Here is a 21,862-nt window from a genome sequence, read left to right on the forward strand (position 1 = left end):
ACTCCTATCTCTGCAGACATCACATACGATCTAATGTAGTCACAAAGGCACATGTAGCTGAAGGGGTGGCACAGTTAGATGAAAAGGTGTATTCACTATTAGTGCAGCCATTTGTCCAAGTAAACATTTATCTGTAGAGGAAATGAGAAGCTATATTTTAATAATCAAGGTATAGACTCTAGCAGAGTCCATTTTGATGATGACACATCATTTTCCATTATCTTCCATTATCCATTATTTTACAAATAACTTGTATGCTCTCTTCTGCCTTTTTTTAGAATTCTGTTAAAATTCCCTCTTGGTGTGTATGTATCACTTATGATAGACAATAACCGTGCTTCTCTATCAATCATATTCTCTCCCACTACTGTTCTTTTTCTCTCTCTGAATTAAAATAAAAATTGAGAAACATATTAATGCCACTAGATGCTGTTACAGAGCTACTGGTCTTCACACAGCACACTTTGGAGAACATGATCAGAGGCTTACTCACAGAAAATGTATCGATGATGTGATGACAAAGGCAAGGATAAGCTTCCTTCAATGCCAGCATTTTCCTCTACACTGCTATAAGTGGGAGTGCTGCTTATTAACTTACTTTCTCATGATGGCCACTTCTTGATCATTTATGAAATCAATATAACAACTCTGAGGAGTTGGCTATAAGAGGACTCTGAGTTGGGTTGCATCGTTTCTATCATGACAAGTATGTAAAAGAAGAGATATACATCCAGATTCCAGCCAATCATGTTTGCCCTCTACAATCTCAAATCATTAGATGGATGGGGAAAACACATCACCATATGTTTTTCAGACACTTTGAATGTAAACACGTTGAGCATTGTGAGCTGAGCTAGGCCATTTTTTTTTTAGCTTCTTCGTACTTAAATTGAAGTTCATGTATTATAAATTGCCTTCAAGGGAGATAAGGATGACCAAAGTCCTCTCTACTTCTCTTTTTATCTCTAATATATAGACTTCTCTTGTTGTTTCTCTTACTTGACTATCAATAAAATCAAAAGTACTTACTGAGACCCATGGAATCACTATGAGGGATAATGACAACCACATTTGGAGAACATGTAAATTTAGGCCTTTCTGTCTTTCCTTCCATCCTAAACCTCTGGCATCCATCTCTTACCTTCAGCCCTTACGGAATTTGGTATTTGATATTCAGCCATTGTCTTGATATACTGTCATATACTTAAAATGAATTACTGACCTTGGGATAACTTATAAATTAAGACTGATATGGGGGGCAATGATTGATATCTAACTTTAAACCAAGAAGTGAATTTGAAGGAAAATATAATGTATCATCAATACTTATATATCCCTCAGTAAGATTAAAAATATATGAATTAGCCCAATACAAATTAAATTACAATAATTTTTACTTTTGTATGTTATTTTTTTTTAATTGTGATTTGGTTTTATTAAGCTACTCATTTAAATGGTGTCTGATCTTCCTATGAGCAATTTACTCTATTGCCCTATAAATACCCACTGAGCAGCTGTTATGTGCCAAACGTTGTTCTAGAAAAACTGCTTGGAACAGTGAGAGCAAGTGAATAAATGAGAGCCCAATTTTCTATACCAAGAAGTTTATATTCTAGAAGTAGGCAATAGCCAACAAATGAATAAGCAAATGAGTGTTTGTGTGTTTGTTTATATGATATGTATGGTGGTGATCAATGAATGGCAAGATGGGCAAAGCAAGGGAGGGGTGGGTGGGTCCTAGTCTAAACAGATTGATCAGTGGACTGTAAATAGATTGATCAGGAAAACCTCTCATAAGTGACATTTGTGTGAGCTCTGCAGGAATGAGAAAAGGGACAATTGGATATTTAGAAAAAGCATGTTTCAGGAAGGAGAAACAGCAAGTGAGACAGTTCTGAGACAGTAATGTGTTTGTCAAGTTCAGAGAACATCTAGGAGCCCAGTGAACCCGGAGTAGGGTAAGTGAGCAGGGAAAAGGAGAGCATGAGGTCTGAGAAATACTAGGGTAGGGCGGGGGCAAATGGTGTAGGCAAAATAAGAATTTTTTTTCTTTTTCTCCTAAAGAATATGGGAAGCTATTGACGAATTTTGAGTAGAGAGCTAATGTGATCTAACTTACTTCTATAAAAATGACTTGGCTACATAGATAATAGAAACAGAGCAATCGTTACATAGAGACCACTTAAAAGGGTAGTGTACTCGTTTAAATAAGAGATAGCAATAACTTTAACTCAGTAATAGCTGTAGATATGTTTAGACATGATCAGATTCTAGATATATTTTGCAAGTAGAAGTGAATTTGCTCTTAGATAGAACATTCAGACAGGATGAGACTGCTTAGGGAGTAAGTATGAATAGAAAAGAGAAGCATTCTAATAACTGAGCCCTAGCAGTCACCAGGATTGGTACCCATAGAGAAGAATGAAGAAATAAAGTTCATTAGAAGAACCATGAAAGAGATCTCAGAAGCAAGTGAAGCGTTTGCAGAATCATGAAATAATCAACTGTGTTACATGGTGCTAAAGTAAAATGAACACGAAGTCTTGACCATTGAATGTGAAAATGTTGACATCTTGTCAAAAGCTGTTTTAGTGGAACAGTGAAACGACAGCCTGATTGAGCATCTTCAAATGCATATGGAGGAAGAGTCAGTGAAAAGAGTGAGTAGAGTCACTTCTTTTCAAGAAATGGGATAGTTAGTTGCTAGAAGGAGATATGTGGGTAAGGGAGAGCATTTTAAGGATGAGAAACACATAAGACTCTGGGACGCTAGTAGGTATTATGCCTTCAAGGGGGAAGCTGATGCTGCAGGAAACAGTGAGGAGAAGTGTAAAGCGGTAGCAGAATGGGTCAGGGGAAGAGTGTGCTTTGATTAAGAAATGAAGGAAGAACATCTTTTGGGCAGTTATTGAAATGTGGAAGCATCTAGCAAAATACTGGGTGAAACAAAATAGCTTATATATTTGGGGACTGCACACACATGGTGTGAAAGGTACAGAGGGGAGTATAAATACAGTTTCATGTTTCAAAGTGAAAAGATGATGCATATTTCTTAAGATAACAGCATTAAAAGTCATACATGATCATCTTAGAGCACTTTTTCTTGGAAAGAGACCTTTTATAACTCTCTTCTTGACAAATTCTGAAGTGTTATACTTGTGTTTAGGGGAAGTCTGATTTATCAACTTGGAGGATAGAGATAAAGAAATACTGAGGTGGCATTTAAAAAAATCATAGCACTCCTTGTCAATAACCTGTGTTTTTGTTACTGAAGATTTATTAAGGATTGTGTTTTATGCCTTGAGGTTCCTGGAATATTACCTCAGCACGCATTCTGCCTGCAAAGTCCATATAAGTTTCTGGGTTGATTCTTCCTAATTATGGTAACATTGATTGCTGTCTCAATTTGTTGCAGTGTGCCTGAGTACTATGACTATGGTCATGGAGTAAGTGAGGATGCGTATGACAGCTACGGTAAGACCTTTTTCTTTACTGAAAATGTGAAATCAGAACATCCATCAGTCACTGACAACTCGAAAATTATTTCCATCTTTCTCTCCCTAGTTTTTCCAGAAGTCTAGACTAAATTGATCTATGTAATTCCAGGGTGAGATTTGACTTACACAGCTAGTACCAGAAAATTAGACAGATCAATTTTGATCAAAATTGTAAAAGCAATTAATCGCAATCATAAATCATTTTCAACAGCAACAGTGATCATTCTGAATAGTGTCTTAGATGTTTAACTATGTTCATTGTCTGACTCATTGATTTGGCAACAATATTGTGTCTTTGCTGCTGTCAAAAGATCTCAGTGTTATATATATTTGAAATATTTATAAATTTTAAGGGCAGAAATTGTTATTATAAAGTAACTCTTAAATTATTTTTCTAGCATGCATAGCCAAATAATGCTTGGCTCCTAAGAACTGATAGTCAATAAGGATGCCAGTCTATAAAATTAATTCATTTAAAAAGACATTCCTTAATTAAAATACCACTTTAAAAATCATATTCAGTTAAGATCTATAGAGTTTCTAAAATATATTAATACAGTACATCATTTTTGAGATATTGTTTGTGATTCCTTAAAATACATATGTGACATCACCAGATGACCACTTTGAAAGATGACTCTCATTTAAATATTTATAGTGTTGAATTTTTATTAAAATAATACCAACCTGCTGGGCATGGGTGCAGGCCTGTAGTCCCAGCTACTCCAGAGGCTGAGGCAGGAGGATTGCTTCAGCCCAGGTTTGAAGCTATAATTGTGCAATGATCATGCCTGTGACTAGCCACCGCACTCCAGCCTAGGCAACAGAGTGAGACTCTGTCTCTAACAAAAATAGATAAATAATACCAAGTTCACTTTCTTCCTCTCTAGGGGGAAGAGTAAAGGAGACTGTGTTTGGGGCTTCATAGGATACTGCATCAGGATGGTGAAGGGCACGTCCTGATGTGGAGAGGAAAGGAGGAAGAATACCTTCCCCTAAACCAGTCATAAACTAACACAAGGCGAAGCCTGGAAGTAGGAGGAGAAAAATAAGTCACCACCATAATTATTGCCAAGCATAAGAGGATTACAGACATTTTATATTTATTTCTTTATAACAAATTGAAATATTCAGTATTTTTATCTCCATTTTTATGAGGAAACTAAACAACAAAGTTGAAGTCAATGTGAGAGTTGGCTATGAGGCTCAGCTCTGTTCTTACATTCTCATCAGTGGTTGGAATACCTATTAATTAATAGTACCATAAATGCTCTGTATTAAGCATTTATGATACGGATTAGTAATTGCAGAAGTAATCCTTATAGAAATTATACATCTATCTATTTGTATACTCTAACCCCATTAGAATCCTCTAGAAAATGGTGGGAAACAGATAAGATTTTGGGATGCATGCTTAGTTTCTCACTTGAAAAATGCAGATGATAATATAAGACTCAGAGCATTAAGCACCTGGCCTTAGTTCAACAATGTGCCAGTGACAGAACAAGAATGTGAATTCAAGTGTGATTTATTTATTTATATATTTATTTATTTTGGTTAGTTGGTTGGTTGGTTGTTTATTTTGTCAGGAGGCAGGAGTAGGTTTCAGTAAGCTTGGTAAAAAGATTAGGATGTGGTACTTTAAACCCAAGTTTGTTTAGAGGAAAGATGTTCAGCTTCCTTTTTAAATCCTGAATCTTTCTTCCTAAATTTAGATTTCTTAAAATGCAATTCTTGCTATTTCACTATTTTAAGGGGAAGGAGGTCTTTTACACTATTTTACAGGAAAAAGTAAATAATTAATCCAAAATGAGCACCAGGCTTACTCTTTCCCAAATCCACGGTTCTCTAGCACTAACCAAATTAACCTCATCTTTTGCTGCTACGGGAGATAGAACTATTTTCCAAAACAAATTAACATACTTATCAGAAATTATTTCACAGGAATATAAGTGATGAACAAGTCTGCACATATCTGGCTCAGTTGGTAAGCTGCTTTAGGAAGTATAGCATTAATTTTGTTCCTTATGTATTTTCCATTCATTGGAAGGAAGAGGTCAGAGGCATCAGTTGGTATTTCATAAAAACACTACCCTCTAAAACCCAGGACATCTCCAAAGCCACACCAGGGGGCCAGCCAGGCTGAGATGTGAGACTGCCTAGGATCTTAGAGCATCTACACCTGTCCCTGCAGCACTCTTTGAGTTCGACACAGTAATAACTATAATTCTCTTGTTCCATGCACATTCTTAATCATACAGGAATCAGGCCAGAGCCATGTACAACTGGTTACTCAGGATGATCCGTGAATAAGATACAAACTCAGCCTTTCTTTAATTCACTGAAATTTTGCATATAGGTATTGATGCACATTTGTACAAGGTGGACATTTAGTGTTGAGGAACTTACCCCTACCTATTGAAAAAATTGCACCAGATTTTAAACCATGTTATGTAATAATTTTATACAACTCCTGAGAACATTACTCATTTAACAAATATTTACTGAATGGCTAACACATGTAAGCCATTGTTCTCAGTCTCGGAGATACTGTAGGGAACAGTATCTCGAAGCTTACAAGGTATTGTAGTGAAGGCATATTATTATTTGTAAGTAGTGACTTTTTGAAAAACTGAATTTTTACTTGCAAAATACAGTCATTATTTTTACATTTGATATATCAGTTTGAGGACACTCATGCTCATGGGCTTTACAGAATTAACATGTACTGAAATCAATGGAAAGGATAAATTTGATTATATTTCGCAGGATAGTTGGTGATAAGAGATGAGATTTCTATTTCTGAATTATTTACATTTTGAAATGTCAGTACCATGTAATGCTATTGAAAAAAGTGGGTAAATACTAACTTTTGCCGCTAAAACCTTTTAATGGAGATGCAGGGGCTGTGGTCAGGAGGGCCAGGACTCACCTCTATAATCCCATTGAGTCTTACATTGTATTTTCTTTGTAGTCTGGTTCTCTAGCTGTAGCAAAGTCTACAGAGAAATGATCCACTTTAGGAGCTCTACCTGCCCATAAGCACTAAGTTTCATTCGTGGCCAAATTCCATTTAGCAACAAGAAATTTTCTGCACATAAAAGGTAGTCAATAAATTCTTCATAACAAACAAAGTAATAAGGAAAATATAGAAAGGGATTTGACCGAAGAAAATAAGGAAGATATTAATTAGACAGCAATTTTCACCTAATAACTATTATTTACCTATTTTACTAAGTTTTATTCCTCTTTTTGCATAACCAAAGAATAAAGTACTTGCTGTAGATCCATATCATCATAAGATTTGCATTTTGAGAATCCTCATGCTCTCACATCCTATGCAGGCAACAGAGCAAGGACAAAGTCAGAGGACGAAGAATAGTAAGAGCTCAGCACCATAACCTTGCAGCCCAATTAATATGCACTATGTGCACTCAGATTGTGGTATTAGGTATTATGTAGTATATTAGATACTAGGTAGTTGGTGATAAGTTGCTCATAATAAAATATACAAATGGGCAGATGATAAAAGATTGAGCAGTAATTTGAGGACCCACAAAAGTCAAATATCGATTTTCATTAACTGTCCATACTTCACATATTAACTATTACCCATTTATAGCTCATCTTTAATCAATTGTATACAATTTTTAAATCAATAATGGTTATTCAAAAATGTAAATCTCCTATCTCCAGTTACTCATTAACTTCCATTCTAAATCACTAGCTCCTCTCTGTTACACTGTGGTTATATCATGGCTACAGGTACAAAATTCCAATGGAATGTCTGTATTTTGACAAAACTAATAGCCTCAATTTTCACCTGGCAACCCCCCCCCCCCAAGACTTGGAGAGTTATGTGAGGAGTCTTACAGTCACCTCTCTCAGACACCTTCCTTTCCAGCTTACACTGGCTGGAAGAACTGTGGGGCCAAGTGAAGGACTGGGAAGGAAGAAGGAATGCTCTCCTGAATGCCAGGGTCTTGCATTCCAAAGACTCCTATATGGAGCTTCTCATTTAGAGTTCCTCCAGAAATGATTTAAAATAAGTTAGCAGAAATAAAAATTGAGTCCTTCAGTGGGACACTTCATTCTGAATCTTCATACTTTATGATGTTTTTTATATAAAAACTGAAATTGTATTTGTCTTTTTTGGGCCTATATTTTATCACTGAAATAAATATGTGGACTTTGAGAAAATAATATATTATTTTCGGTTTTATCACAGTTAAATTATTCAGGATATTTGCAGATAATTTAATATTAAATATTAAACTATCTTGCTGATAATGTAAATATAAAATTTAAATATTAAAATTGCAAATGATTTTATTAAAATATTATCTTGATTATAAAAATTAATGTTTAATGCATTGGTATTTATTAAATATTTAATTGATTTTAAATTGGCTATAAATTAATATTTAAATATTACATTTCTGATAAGTTGAGTTTGTTTTTGGAGCATGAATATTTGACTTACAGGAATTCCAAATCAGTTTCTTCATTTTAAAAATATTTTCTAATTTATCAGAATCACTGTAATTGTTTCAGATGAGTCTGAATAGCTTATAATTCAGTAAGGCTGCATTTTAAATACAGTGCCTACATTAGCTTAGCTAAGCAATGCTTCACATAAAAATACCCTCTAAGTTCTCTCTGAGATTGATAGCTAAGAATGGACAGCAATATTCTCTTCTTGAGAAAAGAGCTATTTATTAAAATGTATTTAATGTATGAACTGAAGAGCTAATTATGCAGCCATTCTTTAGTGGCATTTTAGATGACAGCTGTGTGGAAGCAAAGAGGATAATATTAATACGCTATCTTGAAATGAATGAAAGCAAAAAGAAATTTTGTGCCATATTCTAGGGCATTTGAGTGCCTCACTTCAAGTCAATTGCAGAACACAAATGTATTCATTTTGTGTTAAGGAGCTGGAATGATTATTTTCCCAGTGTGAAAATAAGCCCTGCATTGATTAATCTGTGAAATCAGCAAAGGAATATGAAGCTAACTGGCAGTTGGGTCAGACATTTAATTCAAGAACAAAGACTGTCTATTTTTAATAGTAAATAGAAATATAAATTTGGGAAAATTGACTTACAAATGGAAATGAGATTTCTTGATACTGTCAATAATTTATCACTAAGTTTTCCTGAGATTTATTGTATTAAAGCTGTTACATGATATAGGTGATGGGGAAAACTATCACTGTGCTTTACTTTTCAGACAGATTTTTAAACTTTATTTGTACTTGAAAGTAAGAAGGTCTAGTGAAATAGGGCTTCTAAAGTATTTTTAAAAGTTCATTTGTGAAATTAATTTTAAAATTATCTTTTTCTTTTTGCTATTTCAGAGGTTGCCATTAGATGGATATCTAATCATCTTAGACTTGGTAATAAATGCAGAGCATGTTGCCTAGGCAAGAAACAATAAAAAACAGCAGTGCACTACTATGTAACTAACTGCTTGTATTGCTTATTTTACATGCAAAGTATTTACAGTTTCAGTTTTGTTTTGAATAATGCATTCCTTAATCCAACAGTTTTACGTGAAACAGAAACCCGCTTTTGAGTGTTTCAGAGATTATTAACCATTATTACACATTTTAGGATCACTTGTTGAAAAAAAATTCAATGTTCAGTTTCCACCCCAGACTGAATCTATCACAACCTATGGAGATGAGAACTAGCCACTGGAATTATTTAAAAGTGGGGATTTCTGCCAAGGCAGCTGAATAGGAACAGCTCCAGTCCACAGTTCCCAGCTAGAGTGAGGCAGAAGGCAAGTAATCTCCACATTTCCGCTGGAGTTCTGAAGGAAGCAACGGATCTCCCGGCACAGTGCTCCAGCTCTGATAAGGGACAGACTGCCTCCTCATCTGACTCCCTGACCCCTGTGTATCCTGACTGAGAGACACCTCAGACAGGAGAGCTCTGGCTGGCATCTGGTGGGTACCCCTCTGGGATGAAGCAACCAGAGGAAAGAACAGGCAGCAATCTTGGCTGTTCTGCAGCCACTGTGTGTGATTCCGAGGCAAGCAGGGTCTGGAGTGGACCTCCAGCAAATTCCAACAGACCTATAGCAGAGGGGAATAACTGTTCTAACAAACAGAAAGAAATAGTTTCAACATCAACAGAAACACGATCCACTCAGAGAACTCATCTAAAAGTCACCAACAACTTCAAAGACCAAAGGTAGATAAACCCACAGAAATGGGAAAGAATTAGGTAAAAAGGCTGAAATCTCCAAAAATCAGAATGCCTCTTCTCCATCAGGAATCACAGCTCCTCATCAGCAAGGAAACAAAACTGGATAGAGAATGAGTTTGATGAACTGACAGAATCAGGCTTCACAAGCTTCTCTGAGCTTAAGGAACATGTTATAACACAATTCGAGGAAGCTAAAAAACACGAAAAAAAGGTTAAATGAAATACTAACTAGAATAATCAGCATAGAGAAGAAATGACTTGTAGGAGCTGAACCACGTAGTACGAGAACTGGGTGAGACATACACAAGTTTCAGTAGCCAAACTGAGCAAGCAGAAGAAAGTATATCAGAGACTGAAGATCAACTCATGAAATAAAGCAAGAAGGAAAGATTAGAGGAAAAAAAAGAGTGAAAAGAAATGAACAAAGCCTCCAATAACTATGGGATTACATGAAAGATCAAATCTATGATTGATCAGTGTACCTGAAAGTGACAGGGAGAATGAAACCAAATTGGAGAACATACTTCAGGATATCATCCAGGAGAACTTCCCCAACCTAGCAAGGCAGGGCAACATGCAAATTCAGGAAATACAGAGAACACCATAAAGATACTCCTCGAGAAGAGCAACCCCAGACACATAATCATCAGATTCACCAGGGTTGAAATAAATAAAGGAAAAAATACTAAGGGTAGCCAGAGAGAAAGGTCAGGTTACCCACAAAAAGAAGCCCCTCAGACTCACAGCAGACCTCTTGGCAGAAACCCTACAAGCCAAAAGAGAGTAGGGGCCAATATTCAACATCCTTAAAGAAAAAAATTTTCAACCTAGAATTTCATATCCAGCCAAACTAAGCTTCATAAGTGAAAGAGAGATAAAATTCTTTGAGGAGAAGCAACTGCTGAGAGATTTTGTCACCACCAGGTCTGCCTTAGAAGAGCTCCTGAAGGAAGCACTAAGCATGGAAGGAACAACTGGTACACCACTGCAAAAACATACCAAATTGCAATGACCATTGACACTATGAAGAAACTGCATTAACTAACAGGCAAAACAACCAGCTAGCATCAAAATGGCAGGATCAAATTCACACATAACAATATTAACCCTAAATGTAAATGGACTAAATGCCCCAATCAAAAGACACAGAGTGGCAAATTGGATGAATACTAAAGACCCATTGGTGGGCTGTATTCAGGACACCCACCTCACATGCAAAGATACACATAGGTTCCAAATAACAGGATGGAGGAAGATTTTACTGAGCAAATAGAAAGAAAAAAAAAAAAAAGAAAGAAAGCAGGGGTTGCAATCCTAGTTTCTAATAAAACATACTTTAAACTGACAAAGATCAAAAGAAACAAACAAGGGCATTACATAATGGTAAAGGGATCAATGCAACGAGAAGAGCTAACTATCCTAAATATATATGCACCCAATACAGAAGCACTGAGATAGATAAAGCAAGTTCCTAATGACCTACAAAGAGACTTACACTCACACACAATAATAGTGGGAGACCTTAACAACCCACTGTCAATATTAGATCAATGAGATAGAAAATTAACAAGGATATCCAGGACTTGAACTCATATCTGGACCAAGTGGACCTAATAGAAGTCTACAGAACTCTCCATGCCAAATCCACAGAATATGGATTTGGCATGGAGAGTTCTTTTTTTTTCAGTGACATTCCTTTATTTCAGTGACACATTGCACCTATTCTAAAATTGACCACATAATTGGAAGTAAAACACTCATCAGCAAGTGCAAAAGAACCGAAATCATAACAAACAGTCTCTCAGTCCACAGTGCAATCAAATTAGAACTCAGGATTAAGAAACTCACTCAAAACACACAACTAGATGAAAACCGACAACTGGATAAATAATGAAATGAAGGCAGAAATAAAGATGTTTTTTGAAACCAATGAGAGTGAAGACACAATATACCAGAATCTCTGGGACACATCTAAAGCAGTGTGTAGACAAAAACTGATAGCACTAAATGTTTTTTGAAAAGATCAACAAAATAGATATGCTGCTAGCCAGACTAATAAAGAAGAAAAGAGAGAAGAATCAAATAGATCCAACAAAAAACGATAAAGTGGATATCACCACTGATTCCACAGAAATACAAACACCTCTATGCAAATAAACTAGTAAATCTAGAAGAAATGAATACATTCCTGGACACTTACACACTCCCAAGACTAAACCAGGAAGAAGTAAAATCCCTGAACAGACCAATAACAAGGTCTGAAATTCAGGCAGCAATTAATAACCTACCAACCAAAAAAAGTCCAGGACCAGACAGGTTCACAGCCAAATTCTACTACAGGTACAAAAAGGAGCTAGTACCATGTCTTCTGAAACTATTCCAAACAATACAAAAATAGGGACTCCTCCTTAACTCATTTTATGAGACCAGTATCATACTAAAAACTGGCAGAGACACAACTACAAAGGAAAACTTCAGGCCAGTATCCATGATGAATATTTATGCAAAAATCCTCAATAAAATACTGGCAAACCAAATCCAACAGCACCTCAAAAAGCTTATCCATGACAATCAAGTCAGCTTCATCCCTGGGATGTAAGGCTGGTTTAACATATGCAAATCTATAAACATAATCCATCACATAAACCGAACAAGTGACAAAAACCACATGATTATCTCAATGGATGCAGAGAAGACCTTTGACAAAATTCAACAATTCTTTGTGCTAAAAACTCTCAATAAAGTAGGTATCAATGGAATATATCTCAAACTAATAAGAGCTATTTAGGACAAACCCACAGCCAAAATCATACTAGTTGGGCAAAAACTGGAAGCATTCCCTTAGAAAAGCGGCACAAGACAAAGATGCCCTCTCTCACCACTCCTATTCAACATAATATTGGAAGTTCTGGCCAGGGTAATCACGCAAGAAAAAGAAATAAATGGTATTCAATTAGAGAGGAAGTCAAATTGTCTCTATTTACAGATGATATGAATATATATTTAGAAGGCCCCATTATCTCAGCCAAAAATCTCAAGCTCATAAGAAACTTCAGCAAAGTCTCAGAATATAAAATCAATGTGCAAAAATCAAAAGCATTCCTATACACTAATAACACCAATAAGTTCACTCAAATCATCAGTGAACCTCCATTCAAAATTGCTACAAAGAGAATAAAATACCTAGAATACAACTAACAAGGGATGTGAAGAGCCTCTTCAAGGAAAACTACAAACCACTGCTCAAGGAAATGAGAGGACACAAAAAGATGGAAAAACATTCCATGCTCATGATTAAGAAGAATAAATATCATGAAAATGGCCATACTGCCCAAAGTAATTTATAGATTCAGTGCTATCCCCATCAAGCTACCATTGATTTTCTTCACAGAACTGGGGGGAAAAAAAAACACCTTAAACTTCATATGGAACCAAAAGAGAGCTCACATAGCCAAGACGATCCTAAGAAAAAAAAAAAAAAAAAAAAACAAAGCTGGAGGCATCAGCTACTGACTTCAAACTACACTACAAGGCTACAGTAATCAAAACAGCATGGTACTGGTACCAAAACAGAGATATAGACCAATGGAAAAGAACAGAGGCCTCAGAAATACTGTCACACATCTACAACCATCTGATCTTTTTCAAACCTGACAAAACCAAGCAATGGGGAAAGGAATCCCTATTTAATAAATGATGTTGGGAAAACTGGCTAGCCATGTGCAGAAAGCTGAAACTGGATGCGTTCTTTACTCCTCATACAAAAACTATCTCCAGATGCATTAAAGATTTAAATGTAAGACCTGACAGAATAAAAACCCTAAAAGAAAACCTATGCAATACCATTTATGCCATGGGCAAGGACTTTATGACTGAAACACCAAAAGTGATGGCAACAAAATCCAAAATGGACAAATGGAATTAATTAAACTAAAGAGCATAGCACAGTAAAAGAAACTATCATTACAATGAACCGGTAACCAACAGAATGGGAAAACATTTTTGCCATATACCCATCTGACAAAGGGCTAATAACTAGAATCTACATAGAACGTAAACAAATTTACAAGAGAAAAAAAACTCATCAAAAAGTGGGTGAAGGACACGAACAGACACTTAAAAGAAGACATTTATGGAGCCAACAGATGGAAAAAAACTCATCATCAGTGGTCATTAGAGAAATGAAATCAAAACCACATTGAAAAACCATCTTATGCCTGTTAGAATGGTGATTATTAAAAAATCAGGAGACACAGATGCTCTAGAGAATGGGGAGAAATAGGACCGTTTTTACACTGTTGCTGGGAGTGTCAATTAGTTCAGCCATTGTGGAAGACAGTGTGGCAGTTCATCAAGGATCTAGAACCAGAAATACCATTTGACTAAGCAATTCCATTACTGGGTATATACTCAAACAATTATAAATCATTCTGTTATAAAGACACATATACACATATGTTCACTGCGGCACTGTTCACAATACCAAAGGCTTGGAACCAACCCAAATGCCAATCAATGATAGACTGGATAAAGAAAATGTGGCACATATACACCATGGAATACTATGCAGCCATAAAAAAGGATGAGTTCATATTCTTTTCAGGGACATGGATGAATCTGGAAACCATCATTCTCAGCAAACTGACACAAGAACAGAAAACCAAACACCCCATGTTCTCACTCATAAGTGGGTATTGAACAATGAGAACACGTGGACACAGGGAAGGAAACATCACATGCCAGGGCCTATCAGGGTTGGGGTCTATGGGAAGGATACCAGGGTGTTGGTGGATAGGGGAGGGATAGCATTAGGAGAAATACCTAACGTAGAAGACAGGGTAATGGATGCAGCAAACCACCATGGCACATGTTTACCTATGTAACAAACCCGCACATTCTGCACAGGTACCCCAGATCTTAAAGTATAATAATAAAAAAAAGAAATTATTTTAAAGCTTCATGGATGGTTCTACCCTAAGCTAAGGTTGAGAATAAGTTTTAGATAGCCACACGCATGGGGGCACATTAAAAGGAACCTATGAGCTTAATTTGTAATATCCAACTTTTGATAATTATCTTTATAATTTCTCTCACAGTAATACGACCAAATTATACTTAAAGCCCATTTTTTTCCTGTCAGTATCTGCTTCTCATGACTACTGAAAAGATCAATGGTCAAACTGTGCCAGTAATTTGCATTCTTGAAGGTGATATATAATTTATGTGAAGACTACTTTTATAACACTGCATATTTTGTTAGAAAACAGTGTATTACAGAACCTGGTATTTTAAGTCCGCTTTACAAAAACTGTAAGTTTAAGTAGTAATAAACATAATTAACTACTTTTTGGAACAATTGTGTGTTGGGGAGTTAAATCTCAACCTTGACTTAAAAGAAAAAAAAGCTGGTAAAAATTATGCATCACATGCAAAACTATCTGGAATATTGTTCTTGGTGCAGCCTAAAGTTTGTCAGACATTCTTTTTAACCCTCCTTGAGTTCACAATTAGGATATAACGGTAATTAAATTTCATATGAAACCAAAAAGGAGCACGCATAGCTAAGAAAATTCTAAGGAAAAAAAAAAAAAAAAAGGTGGAGGCATCACACTACCTGATTTCAAACTACTCTACAAGTCTACAGTAACCAAATCAGCATGGTACTGGTACCAAAACAGAGATACACACCAATGGAACTGAACAGAGGCCTCAGAAATAACTCCACACACCTACAACCATCTGATCTTTGACAAACCTGACAAAATCAATGGGAAAAGGATTTCCTATTTAATAAGTGGTATTGCAAAAACTGGGTAACCATATGCAGAAAGCTGAAACTGGGTCCCTTTCTTACACCTTATGAAAAAAAAAAAAACTCCAGATGGATTAAAGATTTAAATGTAAGACCTAAAACCATAAAAACCCTAGAAGAAAACCTAAGCAGTACCATTCAGGAAATAGAAATGGGCAAAGACTTCATAACTGAAACACCAAAAGCAATGACAACAAAAGCCAAAATAGATTAGATAAATGAGATTTAAATAAACCAAAGAGCTTCTACAGAGCAAAAGTAACTATCATCAGAGTGAACATGCAATCTACAGAATGGGAGAAAATTTTTGCAGTCTACCCATCTGACAAAGGGCTAATATCCAAAATATACAAAGAACTTAAACAAATTTATAGGAAAAAAACAACGCCATCAAAAATTGGACAAAGGAAATGAACAGACACCTCAAAAGCAACATTTATGCAGCCAATGAACATATGCAAAAAAGCTCACCATCACTGGTCATTAGAGAAATGCAAGTCAAAACCACATTGAGATACGATCTCACACAAGTTGGAATGGCAGTCACCAAAAAGTCAGGAGACAACGGATGCTGGGGAAGATGTGGAGAAATTAGAATGCTTTTACACTGTTGGTATAAGTGTAAATTGGTTCAGCCATTGTGAAAGACAGTGTGGCCATTCCTCAAGGATCTTGAACTAGAAATACCATTTGATCTGGCAATCCCATTACTGGGCATATACCCAAAGAATTATAAATCCTTCTGATATAAAGACACATGCACACATATGTTTATTGCAGCACTGTTCACAATAGCAAAGACTTGGCACCAAACCAAATGCCCATCAGTGATAGACTGGATAAAGAAAATGCGGCACATATACACCGTGGAACACTCTGCAGCTATAAAAAGGATGAATTCATGCCTTTTGCAGGGACATGGATGAATCTGGAAACCATCATTCTCAGCAAACTAACACAAGAACAGAAAACCAAACACTACATGTTCTCACTTATGAGTGGGAGTTGAACAATGGACTGCAAGGACACAGGGAGGAGAACATCATACATCGGGAACTCTCGGGGGATGTGGGACTATAGACGGGATAGTGTGAGGAGAAATACCTAATGTAGAAGACAGGGTGATGGATGCAGCCAACCACCGTGGCACATGTATACCTATGTAACAAACCTGCATGTTCTGCACATGTACCCCAGCACTTAAAGTACGATAAATAAAAAATTACAATCTACTTGTCTACTAAGAGACCTAGGAAGACAGATAAATTCGGAGTTCATCTGTGGGTCTTCATAACTTCAAACTTCAGAGAAATTCCATCATGTGTGACCCAGTCATGGTTTGTCTCTCCCAATGTCTGGATCTCTTCCATGCTCAAGAATCCATGGGACTCAACTTAGAATCCCTTCTATCTGTGGTACTTACAATAAACAAATCAGAGACCTAAATATCACTGGTGAGCAATGAGAGGATTGGCTGACCATATAAAGTTCAATGACACACTATATGGTAGCAATGGAAAAACATTCATTGGATCAGTACTCTCTAAGCGTAGTCCAAAGAACTTACTTTCACCAAGAAAAACTGGCATGCATTACCATGTGCCAACTGTAAATGTGTAACATATATAAACATTCTGGTATTAGGAAAGATATAGATGGACATAAATAAAAATAATATTTTTCCTGATCTTTCTTTACTGTTGTTATGAAGAACATGTAAACAATGGAAACAAAGTCTGAATTAAGTGAAATAAACTCTTAATTTCTTCTGCTAATGGTGTGGAATCTTGGAAAATCAGAAACTTAACTTTTGCTGGGTAGGAATTCACTTTGGCTGGTGTTTTACCTTCCCAGTTACAAGTATCATGAACTAAGAGTAATTTCCATTTTGTAGCCTTGAGCAAGAAGGAGAGAACATAGTATTAATCCACATAAAGGCAGAGGGTTATAAAAGAACACATTTTAGTGCCACGAAACATGATGTTTTTGTACTTTTTAATAATGGGATCCCACTACAATTTCTTCATTGAATTCAGTAGTGAAATATTTTTGATAGATAACTAACCCTTTTGAGTAAGAAGTATGATTTTTAACTCCCTAACAAGTATGTAAGATATCAAGTTAAAGAGCTTTTAAAATAAATGTTAAATTTCCATCGCTCAACTATATCGGTTTTTTGCCTTATCACTGGAACTTTCTGCATAATTCCTTTGTTCATTCATCCGTCCTTTCTTTCATGTAATCGTTCACTGCATTCAGCACTAACTAGGCATTGCTTTTCTCCCAGGCACTGGGGAAACAACAGTGAATAGGGACAATCCCTATTCTAATGCCGGCTAACAGGAAACGAAGAGTTAGTTCATCAATTAACTGCCCTAGAGATTTAGAAAAAGTCAACTGAAGCCATGTCAATGAGTACTTATTAAATACTTAGTCCTATGTAGCAAGTCCAGGGGTTTATGTCAATTTACAATTCTGAAAAAATCCAGGAGTGTATGTGACAAATATTCTGTCACTCTGCTTATCGTTGTTCAGCTGTTTTGCAGGAACATTCAGAATCTAAGAAGGAACCTGGGACTTTTAATTCCTGGGAAAATTTGAAACCTCTATGATCTCAGCTCTGAAATCCTGTAGACTGAAACCCAGCGACTTCTAATACTCTAGGAAAATTGGAGCAAAAAGTAGTACATTTATTTTGTTAAAAATCGTAATAAATAGGGATACATTTTACCATCAGAGAATAAGAACAATGATATAGTCTTGACTGTCTCATAAACACGGTATAAATGTTCATTTTACATAATTGTTGCACATGCTAAGTGTGTGTTCTCTGTGAGTACACCAAACCAGTTTTATTTAATTCCAATCAAGCAAATGCATGGAAAATACTCTTCTCATTCTTCTTAGAGAAAGATAAATGGTCTGGGGATAAATTCCCGCCCTCGAAAGATTACAGCAGAAAGATTTCACCAAAAACAACATGGTCTAGAACCGGGATCTATAAACCTTTTCTGTAAAAGCCCAGAGTATAAATATTTTTATGCTTTTTAAGCAGTATAATCTGTTACAGTTACTCAACTTTTCTTTCATATCGTGAAAGCAGCAATAGAAAATATGTAAGTAAGCAGCACGCCTGGGTTCCAGTAAAACTATTTACAAAACAAACAGCTGGTCAAATTTGGTTCACAGGCCACAGCATAACAACCTCTGATACAGGTAAACCTGTATTTTCAGCAATGGCAACATTTTTCATATTCATTTCGTTTCTTACTCCTATTTTATATCCTATCACATACAGAAATAAAATACTAAATAGATATAATATTTCCTTTATTATCAGGTATTAGTTGTAATAATAACACCCTGGTGAGGATAGTCTCAGAAAACTCATCTTCTTCCATTTAAGTGCCATTTTTCACAATACTGATAAACTTTTGATCATTTTTCTACATAGTAGATGGTTTTCATTTGCTCTATATTATAATGAGTATAACTGAAATTTTTTTATGCTTTTCTTTTAATCTTTCGGAACTAATTCTTACGAACAGATGAACTACCTAGGGGTGAACACTCTGCATTTGTTGTCCTCATTCTGCACTTATTTCCTAGTTAATATTTCCATTACTTTATATATCAGTTATCAATATCTATGTAGTAATCTTCTTCCCTCTGTCCACACCTCCTTTTACCCACCCATGCATGAAATACGCTCTTGATGAGGAACTAAATTCTGACTGAGAGACCAAAATAACCTAGTTGTTGGAATTACATAAAATGTTACCAGAAACCCAACATTAAATTCTTTTAAAGAAGAATTTCTTTTCTGGGGACACAGACTTGACAACAGCTCTTTTCCACAGCACTCCAAAGCTTGGTTGCTTGTTTCTTGCTTTTTTGGCTAGATTTCAAAATATTTAGGGTAATAGAAACTCCATTTACCATAGCAGGTAAATGGAGTTTTCCTAGTGTACTAATACTTCTTTATTTACTGAGTTGTTTACTCAGAAGAACTAACGTCTTTCGGGTTTTTGTTGTTCATTTTGTTTTGTTTACTGATTTTGCTGCTTAAAGTTTTTTCTACTCTGTAATCTGCTTATCTATCATTTTCTCTATACAACTTAGCACAAGAGACTTCTACCCATATAACAATCATCTGGGGTTTGAAAAATACCAAACCCTAGGTCCCAGCCTGTAGAGTTTTCTAATCGGTAGATTTGGGGAACAGAGAACAGGCATTAGTTATCTTTTATTTTGATTGTTTAATATTCCCAGCTGATTCTCAAGTTATTCAAGGGCTAAGGACTACTGGTTTACTATATCCAATTTGTTTTTTAAGAATTCTGTGTAAAACTATTTTATGGGCAGGCGTTCACATGATACGCTTTCTATTTTGTGGCATTGAAATCTAACACATAATAAACACACAATACACATTTACATACTCATACTTTTTGGATGGTCTCAGGGTGTAGAAAAAATAGGCTTTACCGTTCAGTTTTGAGATCTTTTATTTTCTTTTTCTTGGTCAACTATTGTGTCTTAAATGACTATTTTTGGTAACTGTGAAGTCATATGTGTGTTACTGTCTTTCTCTTTTTCATAGCAACAGAAGAATGGGCCACAACCCGCTCTAGCTTGAAGGCACCACCTCCGAGGTCAGCCAGAGGGGGTTACAGGGAACACCCCTACGGTAGATATTGAAGGTCCTTCCCACCTGTGACCTCACCTCAAAGACAATTCATAGCCTGTGGTCTCCACATAAACAGCAACAAGACAAGTAATAGTCCTTTTTTTGTTTGTTTTTTTCTATTCTAGGGATAACTGCTCATGATTACTCCCATATATTTCTTGTATTTCCCTCTATACTGCTGGCGTGACATTGACCCTAGTATTATTTTACAAAATGGACTGAAAAAGACATTGGCAGGCATAGTCTAGAAACCTTTCAGTAGAATGATATTCTCTTAGTTGTTTTCACTGTTGTGTGTAATCTTTTTCTTTTTTTTTTTTTTTTTTGGGGGGGGGGGAAAGAGCATGAATCTGTTAACAGATTTTGAGTCTCAACCAACTAGCAGAAACTTTGTTTAGAGTTGCTAAAAGACTGTAATATGATTTTTGAACTAGCTGATAATAAAGTTGTAGATAAGATGTTTTAACCTGTCTTTTAATATCTGTTAGTTAGACAAAGATGTTCGATATTAAGTTTGTAGATTTAATTTTAAATGCTGTTTTAATGGGGTTGAAAACAAGCAGCTACTGTATGTATGTAGCTAACTGAATTTGTTCAGTGTTTTAACCTGTATTTGTTAAAAAAGAAAAAAAACACACACATAAAGTTCCATGTGTAAGTTTCTCTAAATAGGAAACCACAATTTGTCAAATATGTTTGCCATAATTTGTCAATAAAGCTGAAAACTTTTGTAAAAACTAAATTTGGAATTACTTGTTTTCTAGCTTTAAATGCCTGCTTTATTTCTTCTTCAAGAGATGCCTAAAATGTTTTCTATTTAAAAATTACAAAAATGAACCCAAGCCTGTTTTAAGATTTTTGTGTAATACTTAAAAATGTATTAATAACTTATGGTTGTTAAATAATTTAAAAGTTAACAAACTAAACTGTTACATGAATCATGGTTAGTAAACACTAATGTATAACATGTTAATGGAAAAAAATGGATTTAGAATAATAAATGGATTTTAAACTATCCTCTAAGCTTTATCTTGCTAAACACAAATTCTGATTGACTTGTTTGCATTAGCATGTCTCTCGTGAGAAAGAGTAATGGAGTATAAAGAGGTAAGATTACCACTTACCACTGTCTAAATGCCTAGTTCTTCAACCTTTGAGTTTCCCCGCACATTAAATATCCCATCCAACATGTAAGCATTGCGTAGATTCACTTTATTGTTTTCACTCAAAGGAGTGCGTGGACTTCATTTGCGTAGTTTATAACAATTTGTTTCGACAAACAAATCATCAGTGTCACTGGCCAGTTGTTGCTATTCAACCTCAAAAACTTTATTTGTAATTTTCAGTGCTAAATATCACCGCCCTTGAAGGCAGTTTAGAGGGCTGATATTTCTTTTGAGACTATCAGACTTGATGGCTGATGATTATTAAGGAAATATGTCGCAGGACTCAAAGGATGACTAAACGTTAAACAGGTAACACAAATAGTAACTCTGTAATTTTGCCTATGCAACAGTAATGTTAAATATTCTCAGTTATTAAGTTCCTGATAGTTAAAAAAGTAAACCTACAAAAATATAACAAATAGGTCTATAGGCTATTAAAACAACTAATTAACATTAACTAGAGGCACCAAAATTATTTTACA

The 21,862-nt window shown here is 35.6% G+C and overlaps 1 protein-coding gene across 7 annotated transcripts in view; it reads left to right on the forward strand.

Moving 5' to 3' along the window:
- Positions 1–21,862, forward strand: part of KHDRBS2 (KH RNA binding domain containing, signal transduction associated 2) — a 609,247-nt gene that overhangs the window by 576,785 nt on the left and 10,600 nt on the right. For 3 of the 7 annotated variants that reach the window (XR_012517327.1, XR_012517329.1, XR_012517330.1), the window contains exons 8-10: positions 3,416–3,474; positions 20,128–20,301; positions 21,561–21,689. Coding sequence is in view for 1 of the 7 variants with exons in the window: in XM_003926360.3 (XP_003926409.1) it covers positions 3,416–3,474; positions 20,128–20,225 (157 nt within the window). In the remaining 6 variants the exon portion in view is untranslated. The other 4 variants (XR_012517325.1, XR_012517326.1, XR_012517328.1 and 1 more) reach the window with 2 other exon arrangements.

The sequence above is a fragment of the Saimiri boliviensis genome, chromosome 4 (genome assembly GCF_048565385.1).
Source record: "Saimiri boliviensis isolate mSaiBol1 chromosome 4, mSaiBol1.pri, whole genome shotgun sequence".
Classification (NCBI taxonomy): Eukaryota; Metazoa; Chordata; class Mammalia; order Primates; family Cebidae; genus Saimiri; species Saimiri boliviensis.